Source organism: Palaemon carinicauda, chromosome 38 (assembly GCF_036898095.1).
Source record: "Palaemon carinicauda isolate YSFRI2023 chromosome 38, ASM3689809v2, whole genome shotgun sequence".
Taxonomy (NCBI): Eukaryota; Metazoa; Arthropoda; class Malacostraca; order Decapoda; family Palaemonidae; genus Palaemon; species Palaemon carinicauda.
The window spans coordinates 5,402,575-5,418,341 of record NC_090762.1 but is presented as its reverse complement, the minus strand read 5'-3'; the positions used below and the strand labels follow the sequence as shown (position 1 = coordinate 5,418,341).

The 15,767-nt window shown below is 40.7% G+C and overlaps 1 protein-coding gene across 1 annotated transcript in view; it reads right to left on the bottom strand.

Annotated features, from left to right (window-relative positions):
* Window positions 1-15,767, bottom strand: part of l(2)gd1 (lethal (2) giant discs 1) — a 62,613-nt gene that overhangs the window by 38,321 nt on the left and 8,525 nt on the right. Inside the window, exons 4-6 of the mRNA XM_068361853.1 lie at window positions 13,658-13,920; window positions 8,715-9,006; window positions 4,632-4,971 (exon numbers count right to left, since the gene is read on the bottom strand). Coding sequence (XP_068217954.1) covers window positions 4,632-4,971; window positions 8,715-9,006; window positions 13,658-13,920 — 895 coding nt within the window. The remainder of the gene's footprint in view (window positions 1-4,631; window positions 4,972-8,714; window positions 9,007-13,657; window positions 13,921-15,767) is intronic.

Genomic DNA, 15,767 nt, shown 5'->3' with positions numbered 1-15,767 from the left:
ACCAGAGAAGTATTCTGTCTATAACACCATTAGTAGAAAATGCCCCACTTCTCTTGGGAGACTGTCACCGAGGATCCTGCCTTGCAGAAATCCTTTAGCTTAAGAGGAAATGTTCGATAGTTGTCACCTGTGAAGTGACAGGGATGCCAATGAGTTGCAGTACCTTTGCAGATGGGACTGACAGAGGAGGTTGTGCAATTAGGGGAGACTCTCGGTAAGCTACTTCAACGAGTATAATCAGCAGAGCTAAAAATCATTAGGCTTGAGACCCCTAGGGAGCCCCCAGGGTCACCCTGAGGTTTAATATCATCAACAGTCTCTTGACTAATCGATGTATCAGGCAGACGGATTGGAAGGTGTAAGCATCCACGTTGTCTGATGAATTTTGGAAGGCTTCTTAATCGCTGAAGATGGGTCTGGAACCCGAGAGCAGAAAACTGGAAGCTTCTTGTTCAGCCAGATGGCAAAAAAGTCTACCAATGGGGACCAATTTGATTCTACCACTTGCCCCAATGGTTGAGCATGTCTGCTAGAACATTCCTCTTTCCAGTGGTAAGCCTTGCTAACAACTTCTCTGCGTTGTTGAACACCCAAGTGTGTTCCTGCTTGGCCAACTTACAGATGAAGTTTGAAAGTGCACCTCCCTGTTTATTGATGTAGGCCACTATGGTAGTGTTACCCATGAAGGTTACCAAGTGCACTATCAAACTCTGATGGAAAACTTGCAAGGCTAGAAGAGCTGCTTGCATTTCCAACAGGTTGATGTGCAGAAGTTTCTTTTCTGCAGACCCTGATACCAAAACTATCTGGTTCTAAGAACAGCAACATCTCCAGGGGCGGGAAGTCAAGTGGAACTAACCCTGAGGAAGTTTTCGTCATTCAGCAACAATCCTAGATACAGTATCTCTTTTTCCGAGCAATTGGTGGCTGTGGACCAGGGATGCTTTAGACATCACTGCAGCAAGACGTTGCCACTGATGAACTGGAAGTCTTTGAATGATCAGGAATAGTTGATATATCTCCCTGAATCTGTTGATAAGATCATCTGATGGAGAGACTCTCGCTGCTGCCATGTCTATCAGCATACAGTGGTAATCCATCCCTTTGCTTGAGCATGAAACTTTACTTCTTCCGATTGACCAGGATCCCCAGATTGTGGGAAAAGGAATATAGTCTGTCTCAATCCAGGAGCAACTGTCTCTTTGAGGATAACAGGATCAGCAAATTATCGAGATGCCTCAGAAGAGATGAATCCCGTTCAAATGGGCCCAATCTGAGAAGAGTGAGCACTCATGTGAATACCTGACAAAGCCCAGGCCTTTGAAATAATTCACAACTCCCTCAAGGACAAAGTGGAAGTACTTTCTGTTGGACCAATGAATTTGTATTTGAAAATATGTATCCTTAAGGTCCTCAGAAACCATGAAGCCTTCGTCCCTGATAGCTGCAAGCACTATACTTGCTATCTCAGAGGCCAAGAATGAAGTGCGCACGTGCTCGAGTTTCTCTGCTGGGGTCCCTGCTGCCACCACTACTACTAGTGGAATAATCGGAAGAGGCAATGGATTCACTTCTTCCGGCACATAGAATCTGGGGGTAGAGAGTACTTGAGGTAGAACCAAGTTCGAGGAGCTAGAGCATAGGGAATTCTTCTGACTTGAGATCTGAGATCTGACCCTATCAAGCACTGCATGGGCAAGAACCAACCACTGTAATTCAAGGGTGGATCTTGAATCTTGAGAGGCACCTATGTGTTAATTAATGGCTATCATCAGGCCTTTGATGGGCTCTATGGAAGACCTTGCAGTCATTGAACTCACAGATGTGGGTGAGGACCTTGATGAAAGTATACTCTGTCTCAGGATGCTGGATTCCATAGGGTTGACAACTTCCCGAAAATCCTTCCCCCCCTTCAACTCATGGGGGTGACATAGCACAAACCACTAAAAGCTCACTCTTTCCTTTGGCATGCTCGTGCACCGGCCAGTGAATGGAGCCAGGGAGTTACTCCGCAGTGGTTGAAGTAACTGACAAATGTTGCTCGGACTACCCTTCAGAGGCCGAGTTGCTCCATGCTTTCTTGCCCTCCGAGGACAAAGAAGTATGGGGTGCCTTGGTTTCTGAGGGGTAGGAGGGGGAGCATGGCACTGAAAAGCTAGAGGGCACATCCACCGAGTGCCTGTCCTTGCAGAAGAAGGACTCGGACAATCATCATCCAAGCGTGACAAGGACTCTTGCTGCTCTGAAGAGCAGCGTTGAGAACAGCCTTGGGGTATAACCTGTTATGTAACCCTGTTGCCATGACGTATTGGTAGACATCGTTGTGAAAGGCAATCTTGGCATGGTGGAGGATCTCTGGAAACAGACTGGTCACATGCAAAATAAATCGCATAACATAGACCATTCCAGATTCGATGACTGTTGTCAACAGGGCTGCAGGCATCATGTCCAAAGGCTCAGCAACAGGTGAGGATGAACACAGGAACAATTGAGGTGGGAAGGGGAAGGTGAGCGAGTAAGCTTCGGTTCTCGATGATCACTCTTCGCTGATGTTAAAGATTTTCGGGCTAGCAGCAACACAACTGTGGTGGGCAAAGAAACAAATTCCCCCTCCACAGCAGGTCAGGACTTGTCAAAAGGCACCCCATTACGTTGCTCCTCTGCAGGTGGTACACTCAAAGACAAGGGCACTTCAAGAGAAGACTACAGAGTCCTAGTGTATATTAATATCTCTGAAATTTCTTTGCTGACAGGATGCCATCAATTCCTAGGGAAAGCACTAACATCCTAGGGTCTAGGTCCTTAAGAGAGTTGTCATCATATGGGCATACTTTAAGAGAGGCAGAGGTGTATTACTTTATCTGGGGGAAGATAATACATCTGCCTCGTTCAAAGCAAGACCCGAAGGCAAGGCAGGTCTCCTTTCTTACAAATTCTTGAGTACCAAGCCCCGGAGGATCCTGAAGGAGACACAATAGTTTTTGAACTCGAAGAAGAAAATGAGCTTTAGAGCTTCTTTAGCATCATCTTAGACATTGTTAAGACAACAAAGATTTGCTCGTTGGCATCTTTGCGAACTTCTCTCACTGACGATGAGGCCACACCCCCCCTCACTAGTCCCAAGGTGATGACTGTGAACTGTAATGCCTGCTGCAAAAGAGAAAAAGTTGATGGGGATTCACCTCAGGCCTGCTCATGGAGTTGCCATTCAAAACAGGAAACACAATTACTCTGAAGAGAAAGAAAACTAGGTTAAGCAGCCTGTTTAAAAGCAGCAGAGAATTATGTCCATACTTGTCTGCAGCCAAAAGAAAAGCGAGGGCTATTCTACCTGGTGAGTGGGCAGGGCTTACCCACCACACGCCAGCAAATATATTTACCTCGTTAAAAGTTTAAACAGCCATCCTAGCTCACTGAAGACATACTCCTATTAAAGAACAATGGCTTGTATTCTTGTAGAAACAAACTAGTTTTCATTCATGTACAGTATTCTGTTTAAACTACATCTTACAAGAACATCATGCTGCTCGTCTTCCAATATTTTTTTCATTTACATTTACTGAGATGGATACCATCTTCTACAATCTAAAAGTTATAGTCAATGGAAGCGCTTATACAAATTAATTTTACTATTTCACTATTTTACTATTTCTTATTCCTGATCAAGATATTAATCACTGGCACCATCGTTCAATTAGTTAGTTATGCATGTAGCATAAGATTTTTCCTATTTCTGATCATTTTTTACATTCAGATCTTTCCGGGCAGTTCCATCCTGTTTGTAATATTAGGCATGCAGTTAATTCTAATTGTCAGGCCTTCTCCATCATGAAGCTCAATACTACACAGTATTCTGGAAGTTTTATTCCAGCTGTGACCAAGTTGTGCAATGATCTTCCTAATTGGGTACTGTAGTTGAATCGGTAGAACTTCAAAGGTTCAAACTTACAGCAAATGTTTTTCTGTTGAACAGACTGACATAAGTCTTCTTATAGTTTATATATGAAATATCTGTTTTGATGTTGTTACTGTCTTTCAAATATTTCATTAATTGTTAATTATTTCTAACATTGTTTCTTTATTGCCTTATTTCCTTTCCTAACTGGGCTATTTTTCCCTGTTGGAGCCCTTGGGCCTTTAGCATCTTGCTCTTCTAACTAGGGTTGTACCTTAGCTAATAATAATAATAATAATAATAATAATAATAATAATAATAATAATAATAATAATAATAATTTCATGTACATTCTTATTTCTTATTTTCTTATTAAAAAATTACAGTATGGGAATTCTCATACACAGGATGACGCAAACAAATTGTCTTACCTAATAGCTACAGAAAAAATAGTAAAATAATGTGCAAATTTGTCATAAGGCTTAATACAGTACTGTATAGGAACTAAATATGCATACTGTATATACATACTGTACTCACATAGAATATTTACCTAAAACACATATCTGGCAATAGATTAAAGACTGGTGAACAACAACTTTCTAATAAATCGCCCACAATCCCACAATTGACACTACACAATCTAGCCTATGAATATGGCCCAAGTATCAGATCTCAATGGGAATTCCAAACTACTGTTCTTTGAGATCTAAAAATTACAGTCTTTACTCCTCACCTTCTTTACTTTGTGCTGGAGGAGCAGGTGCAGGGGCAGTGCTTGCTTGTGGAACAGTATCCCCAGGAGGGCCAGGCAAGGATGCCAAATCTATAACCTGACCGCTCTCAGCAGCAGCTATCAGTGGCTCAAAACGTTTCATAACCCTCATAAAGTAAACTGCAGCTTCTTTGTCACCGCGCTTTTTTGCCGCCAATGCTGCCATTTTATACTCGGTCTGACGTGCTTGTATAACACCTGCAGTGCCTGATAATGAAATGGTTCGTTTCAAGGAACCGCCTGAAGATGATGTCGTCCTCTGAAGGGGTGGAACGGTAGGCCTATTGCCCTCCACTGAATTCTGAAGAAAATTTTTTCTTTAAATAAAAAAATCTTAATAATAGGATTTAGTTTAAATCCATACTACAGTACTATGAAAACAAGTTTATACAATAAAGTGTATAAGACAGTAAAATATAAAAAAATCTTTAAATTACATTTAGATATACAAAAGTGTACACTTAATTTCACAATAATAGTGCCTTCAAAATTATCACAGTACAGTACTTGTTCGCTGTATGTCTCTTTAAGGCATATTTGTCATACTTCTTCATCTGCTCATTTATATATGTACAATTTTTATGTTATAGGTATGCTAAAAGATGCATTAAGTGTCAGAGATGGTAACTAAATATGCCTAAAGAGCAAAATTTGCCAAAATAAATAAACAAAGGAGAATATGTTATAACACCAACATCTTTCTCATGGGGCATTTGATACTATCTATCTCTATTTACCAAGACACTTCCCCCAATTTTGGGGGTAGCCAACATCAAACAAATGAACAGAAGGGGACTTTCCCTCTCTCCTCTCCTCTCAGCCTGATGAGGGATTCAGCAGAAATTGGCTGGTACTTCTAGGGTGCCATAGCCCACTCTCCCCCGTTATCCACCACAGATGAAGTTTCATACGCTGAATCCCTTACTGCTGCTACCTCTGCAGTCATCCAAGGCGACCAGGGGAAGCAGCAGCGCATACTGGAACTACGTCACAATCGCTTGCCATTCATTCCTTTTTCTAGCACGCTCTCTTGCCTCTCATATCTATCCTCCTATTACCCACAGCTTTCTTCAATCCATCCATCTAGCCAAACCTTGGCCTTCCTCTTGTACTTCTCCCATCAACTCTTGCATTCATTACCTTCTTTAGCAGACAGTCTTCACATTCATATCCATTCTAGCTGCTAAATAATTTCTTACACCTGTTCTTACCCTCACTACATTCCTAACCCTATCTAAATGAGATACATCAGCCATACTCCTCAGATGCTTCATCTCAAACACATTCAATTTCTGTCTCTCCGTCACTTTCATTCCCCACAACTCCGATCCATTCATCACAGTTGGTACAATCACTTTCTCATACAGAACTCTCTTTACATTCATGCCTAACCATCTATTCTTTACCACTCACTTCATTGCTCCCAACACTTTGCATCCTTCATTCACTCTCTGACATAAATCTACTTCCACTCCACCATTTGCTGCAACAACAGACCCCAAGTACTTAAACTGATCTACTTCCTCAAGTAACTCTCCATTCAACATGACATTCTACCTTGCACCACCTTCCTTTCTTGTGCATCTCATAACCTTACTCTTACCCACCTTAACTCTCAACTTCCTTCTCTCCCATACCCTGTCACTAATCGACTAAGCTTCTCTTCAGTCTGCAACCAGTACAGTATCATTTGCAAACAACAACTGATTTATCTCCCATGCCCGATCTCTCTCGTGTATCAGTTTCAATCCTCGACCAAACACTCGAGCATTCACCTTTCTCACCACTCCATCAACAAAAAAATTGAACAACCATGGCGACATCACACATTCCTATCACAGCCCCACTCTCACTGGAAACCACTCGCTCACTTCATTTCCTAACCTAAACACATGCTGTACTACCTTTGTAGAAACTTTTCACTGCTTGCATCATCCTTCCACCAATTCCATATAACCTTATCACATTCCACATCGCTTCCCTATCAACTCTATCATTCGCTTTCTCCATGTACATGTAGCGTATATATTTCTGGATTTAAGGGATGGGGCTCCCCACCACTTACTAAATAACCCTGAAATATGATGATTATATCCTTATGATTCCCATTAGTGAGGAAAATTACAGCTAAAAGTCCATACTTATGCATACTACGGTATATTTAACTAATCTCTAAAAAAAAAACTTAAATACAAGCCTGATTTCTCAAAACAAAATTTTAGGCAAAAAAATTGCTACTTTTTTAACAATAATCAATATTAAGTCATGCCCTCTACATGATAATGCTCAATAATACACAGTATTCTAGAAGTTTTATTCTAGCTGTGACCAGATTGTGAAACGATCGTCCAAATTGGCCAGTTAAATCGGTGAAATTTTGAAAGTTCAAACTGACAGCTAATGTTTTTATGTTGAACAGGCTGACATAAGTCTCTCTTCATAGTCTATATATGAACGATCTATCTTCATGTTTCTATTGATCTTAAAATATTTCATACTGTACTGTATCAATTATTACCTCTCATGTATTTCTATTTATTTTCTTATTTCTTTTCCTCACTGGGTTACTTTTCCTTTGTTTGAGCCCCTGGGATTATAGCACCTTGCTTTTCCAACTAGGGTTGTAGGTTTGCTAGTAATAATATTACTAATAATAATATTACAGCTTTGGTTTGGTGCTCAAAAGCTCTCTTGATTTATTTTCCCATACTTTGGGGGGAGGATTCTGATTTCGAGAATGCAGTTTGAAGCGCTCACCTAAATTCATGCCTTCTTCCATTGTGTTGTAGAGCAGGTATCTAGCAAAATGCAGTTTTAAGCTATCACGCACATACAGGCTTTGCTTTGTAAACCATTTTCCCTGTTTTTCTTGAGAACCTTTCACTGTCATTAAAGGTTTATGAAGACTCAGAAGACTTTAGGATTAAGAGATATAGTATGGTTCTTAAGATTCTTCAACATTTCTTCATCAGTTACCAAATTTCAGGTTGCCAAATGTAGTCGGACTCTAAAATTATAGAACAGGTCCGCGAGGGTATCTCTTCTTGACTAGCGTTTTTAGACGAAGTGCTATTGTTCACCCCGTAACTTGGGTAATTCTAAGGTTTCTCCTTTTGACTATGAAAACTGCTTAGTGTTTTAAAAGGCATTTGGTTATATTTTAATCTCTCCATCACCTTCACACCTCCGATGAAGTTTGGGAATCATCATAATGACAACCAACTAAGTTCCATTTAAATAAACAGAAGTTTTATATTAAAATCTATTATCTAAATAGTTATCGTACCTCTTAGTCACTGAATTGCCTTCCTCTTACACAGTAGTTATGTCATGAGAATCTTTAGATATTCAGGTCTATAACGACTCCAACTACATGAAGATTCTTCCTATGTAGTGGCCAGTTGTGTGTTTGCCCAAGGGATATTAGGAATCACAGGTGAGGGGGAGATGGGAAGGAGAGGGCAGAAATGAGTTTCGTTGTTAAAGGTTGTTAAATCGGTAGCTTTGATGATTGGTTGAAGCATAATGATGACCAGGCAAGTATCTAAATGACATTCTATTATCAACCCATTAGTGATCGCACCCGTGACAAGATCACTCTCAGGATCATGTCTTTTGACTGAGGAACAATGACGTCATGTGTACATATTTATGTTGATCTTCTGTCGCATAAATAACATAAGAATAAGGACAAAAAGAAACTGAAAACTGATTTGCTTATAAAAGATAAAAAAAGTCTAGCTCCCAACCGTATGTTATCTCTCAAACTAATAAAAACCATCTGCTAAGTTGTCTTTGGATTTCCTACAACTTTTTTGGGGTAAGGTAGGGCACCTTCTATTAAGTATCAGAGGGCCAATTAAAAATCTTAAATTCTAAATGAAAACTGGTAAGTCTAAGTCTCCAAACCCTCAACTATGGTTGTGAAGTCAGTCTAAGTTTAAGGTTCACAAGTAACCTATTATAGTCTTCAATATTAGAAAATATTGTATAATTACCCCCAAAGACATACAGAATGATAAAAGCAGCACTGCAAACACATACCTGTTTCTTTGGAGGCAATCTAGGAGCAACTTCTGAAGGTATTGCATCTGGATCTTGGAAGGCTACATCATGCAATATAGAGCTGGGAGATACTGATGGGTCTCTAATATGAGGAGGGACTGGTGGGGGCGGCATAGAGTCTTCGGTAGGAGGTGCACCTGCAGATGATGACCCGGACCCTCTTCCGAATGACTTGACTACAACAGCTGGAGGTATGTCTTCTTCATTTATAGGCCTTCCTGCTTTTGCAGACTTTTCCATTTGAAGTAAAGTTTTGAGCCCCCGATTAAATCTAATGATAAAAGATACAGTAGAGCTTAATTGACTAAAGTGGATATAATCTCTTTTTAATTCAAGCATACCTTTATTGTTTTATTATCATAAAACTTGAAAAATATAATGGTCCTTGAAATTCTTTTTAAAACCTTTGCATATGGTAGCACAACTAATTGCAAATTTTTCATCATCAAATAGGATTACCATGGTGCTTTACACTTCATATCTCCTATAATAAAAACAAATCTATGAACAATTTAGTAGTCAAGTCCAGGCCAATGATGACTTAATATCCACTGGTCCACTAACCCACACTTAAGTAAAAGGAATATGGAGATATAAATTCACATCCATACTTCATACATAGTAGAGCATCCCTTTGTTTCCATCTCTCATGCACCAAGCACAAATGTAAAATCTACCTAATTCTTGTCTCATGTCTTGTGTACAGTAAGCGCTGTACACTTGAAAGTGGAGTGTACATGCACAGAACTCTTGCTTGTGGGAAGCCCACCTCGAGTGAAGCGTTCATGCGTGGGATCCTTGATCGTGGAGAGCTGTCTCTTTGGTGATGTGCATGGAATCCTTGATTGTATCATCTCCAGAAACTGTTGAAAGAACGGGAAAGAGGGTAGCACCCTAACACCCAATCAAGGTGCGAAACAAGGATCTGGTAGCAAGCAGGTGAACAACTGTAACGTGTATCAAAACCCATTCTCAGAGTGAGAAGATATGTTCCATATACTTAAGAGTCCCTCAGACATGTATGCAAGGTGAAATCAGTCACTGGAAGTTCTTGTTGATAAGAAATTATAGGAAGACTATTCTTCTCCCCTGGCAGATATCTTTGGGGCACCTGTCAGCTTTTGGCAGCAGGTGAAGGCTCAGCAGAAGGTTAGAAAGAATATACAGGAGCAGTCAAAGCTGGAACAGAACATACTGATACCTATACCAAGAATGAAATAGATCTGGCAGGTCATGTTTCCACACACACACAGAGAGAGAGAGAGAGAGAGAGAGAGAGAGAGAGAGAGAGAGAGAGAGAGAGAGAGAGAGAGAGAGAGAGAGAGAGAGTGTGTGTTCAGGAAGGGGGAAATAAGGGCAGCACCCTTCATCCTAACTGGCAGTGCGTGAGCTTATATCCACACACACACACACACACAGAGAGAGAGAGAGAGAGAGAGAGAGAGAGAGAGAGTGTGTGTGTGTGTGTGTGTGTGTGTGTGTGTGTGTGTGTGTTCAGGAAGGGGGAAATAAGGGAAGCACCCTTCATCCTAACTGGCAGTGCGTGAGCTTATATCCATACGAAAAATAAGCACACTGTCTCTCCCAGAAGGAGATAAATGATAGGAGTCACCAATGAAGACGATGCAGAGAAGGAATAATATGAAGTCCATCTTCAACAGTAGTCATGCAGGCCAATGATGACAATATCACAGAGAAAAAGCCATAACAGCAAAATCACGAGATGGGTTCTTAGCACTTTTCTGGAATTGGGAAAACATCGAACGAACCAAAAAGGGCTTTGCTCGGTAAGAAGCAGACTGTTCCTCCGACAGTGCACCAGCAAAGCCTACGGAAAACCAACTCCTTAAGTTCACGAGCAACAAGTATGATAGATGCCGGTAGGTAGTACAGAAAACCGTCTTAATTACAGTTACAGGAAACAATGTATATTCTTGACTTCTTCCATTGATATCCCTCAAATGCAAATATCTTCCAGAGCATTTATTCAATCTGAAAAAAAAAGAATAAGATTAACACAGCCAGATGAGGATGCTGAGAAGTACTTTAGTACAGTAATGCCTCACAATACAAAATTAATTGGTTCCATAGCGGCTTTCTTACCATGATCTTTTTGCATTATGAGTCTCCTTTTGCATGTAAATAGCGTAATTTGTTCCAGGCCCTACAAAAACACCACATACTGTACTAAACACAATGAAAAACATACATTTGGATCATTCAACATTAACCTAACCATTAAAAACCTGTAAATGAAATGTATAATTAGAAGAGACAGTACAGTAATGCAATAATTAATGGAAAATACAGTAACAAAAATTAGGAACCTTACCTTTGAGTGAGGCGATGTCTGAAAGCGAATTGTTAAGGCGGCAGAGGAGGATGACAAACGATAAAAAAATATTAACAAGTGGCAGAAAACATAAGCATGTAGCTTTATGAAACACATTAACAAATGGCAGAAAATATTAACACTTAACTTTACGATAAACTTAAAATCATAATTCTCTTTTTTTTCTTTGTCTTTTCTAATTTTGTAATTTTATTTAACACCCTATTGTATTTTCTAAATTTAATCATTTTCTCCATCACTTCCGCTTTTCTTTCTTTTGGGATCATTTTCAGCTTTCCCGTGGCCTACTCATATCGAAGGCCTCTTTAATAAATGACTACCCAAGGATCCTTGTTTCTGCCTGCTTCTTAAAATGTTCCTGAAACAACTCGGGTAAACGTCATTAACCTACTCAAGAATATGACCTGGCCTCCAACTCCTTCAGGTCATCCATCGTAAGCTCCTCTTGGTGCTCCTAGAGAAGCTCATTAATGTCATCCTCATTGACTTCCAGACCTATGGACATCACGAGTCTAATGATCTCAGCAACCTCAGATTGAGCAACAGGTTCAGGATCTTCAACTTTTTTGGCTTTGGATCCAGCTTGGCCTACGTGAAGCCCTCGAAATCTCATTTGGAGATGGCATCAGGCCACAGCTTCTTCCAAGCAGAGTTCAAGATGCACCTTAAAATCTCCTGCCAAGCTAGTTCGATGAGTCTGAGGCATGTCACAACATCAAAATGCTCCTTCCAAAATACACGCAGAGTGAGGTTTGTGCTGTCAGTGATTTCAAAATATCTCTTGAAGAGATATTTTGTATGGAGCGTCTTAAAGTTTGAAATCACTTGCTGGTTCATGGGCTGGAGGAGAGGGGTGGTGTTAGGCAGAAGGCAGAGAACCTTGATGAACAAATAATCCACTAGGATATCTTTCTCGAGGCCAGGAGGGTGAGCAGGGGCATTTCCCAACACCAGCAGGCATTTCAGAGGGAAGAGCTTCTCTTCCAAATATTTTTTCACAGTCGGACTGAAACGAAGATTTACTCACTCGATGAATAAGCATCTTGTTACCCAGGCTTTTGCATTAGCCCTCCATATCACCGGAAGCTGCTCCTTAAGCATTTTGTGAGCCTTGAAGGCTCGAGGAGTCTAGGAGTAACACACCAGCAGGGGCTTCACCTTACAATCCCCACTTGCTTTTACACAGAGTGCAAGGGTAAGCCTGTCCTTCATAGGCTTATGCCCGGGTAGCTTCGTGTCTTCCTTCGTGATGTACATCTGACGAGGCATTTTCTTCCAAAAAAGCCCAGTTTTGTCAGTTGAAGATTTACTGGGGACTGAAAACTTCCCGGAGAGTCAATTCGTCGAATATCTTAACAAAGGCTTCAGCCGCTTTTGTGTCCGAGCTGGCTGCCTCCCCATGGGGCACCACCAAATGAATGCCAGACAGTCTCCTGAATGTTTTCAACAGCCCCCACCCCCCCGAGAAGCCTTGAACTCTGGGGGTGCCTGCTTCAATGCCCCTTCTCCTGCGTCATCTTCAGCCTGAGTACGCACAAGATCATCAAAAATGGCATTGGCCTTTTGGCAGATTATTGTCTCGACGATCATGTCTCCAGCGATTTCCTTTTCCTTGATCCAAACAAGAAGCAATCTCTCCATCTCATTATGGAAAAGGCTACTATTGCTGGAGAAAACAGTCATGTCCTTAGAAGGTGTTGCTACTTTGATGGCTTCCTTCTGTTTAACGATGGTTCCTATCGTATACGGTTTTTGGCCATATTCCTTAGCGATCACACAATCGCATGCCAGCCTCACAATTCTTGATTATCTCAGGCTTAGTCTCCAAAGAAAGCATCCTCTTTTTCTTTCCCTCCACATCAGCAACTTTCTTGGGACCCATGGCTAATAATGTACGAGTTGAATAACGCAAAACGATAGTTCAGTAGCTAACAGCATGAAAGTGAAATCACCAACACGAATTCAATGTTAACGATAGCAGTGCTGAAATAAAAGGATCGAGGGACGCCGATACGTAGATGCATAATAGGATAGATGCTGACCAATAGGAGAGCAGGATTATATGGTGGTAACTAGCGGGAGGATGGTGGCAAGTTTACGGCTGGCAGTGCGCGAATTTTAAAATCAGTCTCGGAGGCAGCCGGGATCTCGTACTATATCTCGTTTCGTAGCATGAAACATTTTTCGCAATATGAAGCAAAAAAAATGTTTGAATCTTGTTTCGCAGCATGAAAATTTTGTATGCAGAAGTTTTCATGTCAAGAGGTATCACTGTACTGTGTGGCTGCCGAAGTCAAAATGTGGTTTGCTCCATCTGTCAGGTGGGCAAAGCCTACAAGCCACACAAAAGCAAACTTTTTTAAGGCTATTCTAGCTTCGCTGAAGTCATACACACATTATAGGAAGATGGTTTGTATTTATGTATAAACAACTTAAGTTTTTGCCTTAAACATTAATCATACAGTAAATCACTCAAGAAGACAATATGTACCACATACAGTACTGTCCTGTAATTAATTGAATATTCTTTCACTAATGTTAGTGATGTCAAAGAAACTAAATTCCCTACCTGCGTGCCCTAGAAGTTTCTCCCGACTCTTTAGCGTTGGCCTCAGCTTCTTTATACATTGCTATTCTTTCGCCTAGCAAAGACACTAAGTTGCTCCCTCCGGCCATAGGCTTCTGTCTTGGCATATAAGGTTCTGGATTACGGTAATCATTCGCAGGGCTATCTGCGGATGGTCTGTTTGGAGGTGTCGGTGCTGGTCTCGTTGGAGCAGGTGGAAGATCATCATCATCAACTGCTCCAGGACTAAGAGCAGATAATTCTGCCTGAAAATGATTTATAAAAATTAGGTTTAACATTATCACAAAGCTCATAAATGTCCTGTAATTCCACAAAACATTCTTATATAGTCCAGTACTTTGATATTCAACAATGCAGCAGCATATTACAACTTTACATTTCTATACTTAATGAAATCTCTCTCATATCTGAACCAAACAAATGAATCTGCTATATTTATGCAAAATGCAAAATTTAACGTCTGTAACTAACAGTAACTTTCATCTATTTACTCGCAAAGATTATACTTCAATGAATTTAAGAGAATCCATTTCTACCTGGTTTTTCTTTATGTCATATGTGAACTAAATTTTGAAATTTTCAAAGCAATTTGAATTATCCTAACTATACAAACCTGAGCCTTTTAATAGAAGTATACTTAGGGCATTGCTGGAACTCAGCTGTTAAAATCTATAACAAGGTGTCAGTAGTTACTGGTGGGTGGCATGGAAGCCCCGCACACTGAAAAGCCACTTTGCCCTTCACCTAGGAATTGTGAAAAGTAAAAGGACTAAGGGTTTGTAAAGCTAGAAAAAATACAATTTACTTTAAAAAGTGTGTTCATCATGAGAAACTTGCTTACATAATTTGGCCATCCTTCTCCTCATCAAGGAGGATGGGAAAATACTCCTAAACAAAATTTACTTGTTCAAAGATGCTGCTCACTCATGTAGCTCACCTAAATCTAATATCTGATCCAGCAAATAAAGGAGTGATTGGTGCACCCCAAGGAGGGTGAAAGAGGAGAGGTAAAATGACCAGTCGATCTTAATTTTACCTCTCATTCTTGACTTACATTGTAACTACTATCTTAGATGAGATGTTTCTTGCCCCATGAAGGAGCTAGGTTCGCTACATGATCTGTTGAGCAATTACTACTGAGCCCAGGGTACCGGTATTGAAGGACTGGTAGGTATACTCCTGAAGGTAATGGGCAGAAAAGATTCTGTTGTTACCCAACTCATATCTTCAAAAATTGGGTGCCTGACAGGCTTTTGCCGTGGGCTGAGATAAATGCAATATGTCTGCAAGAGTCCGAGATGGCCCTTTACTCTCATTGTCTACAGGGAAAGGGTGTTTGATCGTCTTACGCAGGTGGAACGAAACAGTGCTTTAGAATCCTTCCTTTATTCCTTCCATTACTATAAGAAGTACCCTAGTAATCTTTCAGAACAGGCAGGCAAGTCATGTGGTCCTGCTATTCACTTCTTGTAGGGAAGAGATGGGTTCTAGGTCCTGAACATGAACTCTTGAATTGAAATGATGGAGATTCTCTATTCTTCAAAATATCTTGTGACACAGTTAAAGTTGTCAGTTTCTACTTGCTTCATCCGGACAAGGCTGGCAGAGGAGAATCTTGAGAGTCGAAGCCTTATCTGTAGTCCTCCTCTCGGGTTCGAGCGGGGATCGCTTGACAGGCTTTCTAACTCGCAAAATGTTACCTGCAGCTTGAGCTCTATAAGAGTTCCTCATGATCTTGTCAATTCTCACAAAGTGTTTAGAAATAATCATCCCTAGTTGAAACTTGGATTAAGAGCTAAGCGGTATCCTTCACCCCAAAGATTGAGGAGCTTCCCTGACGAAGAAGAAACAGCTAATTCAGAAGCCGTTCAGCAAAAGGCCTCAACTGACTGTTGAATGATTGATGAAACGGGAAGATAAGCAGAAAGGAGGAAGCGCCTAGAATCTGTAAAGATGTTGGAAGGTGCTCCTGTGAAGACTAAATACAAAGGGAAGACCACAAGAAAACTTCATCATTTGTGAAAGGAAGATCTCACAGTCCATACAAGCTGTACCAACCATGTGTCACACAATTGTACATAATTCCTTTTGT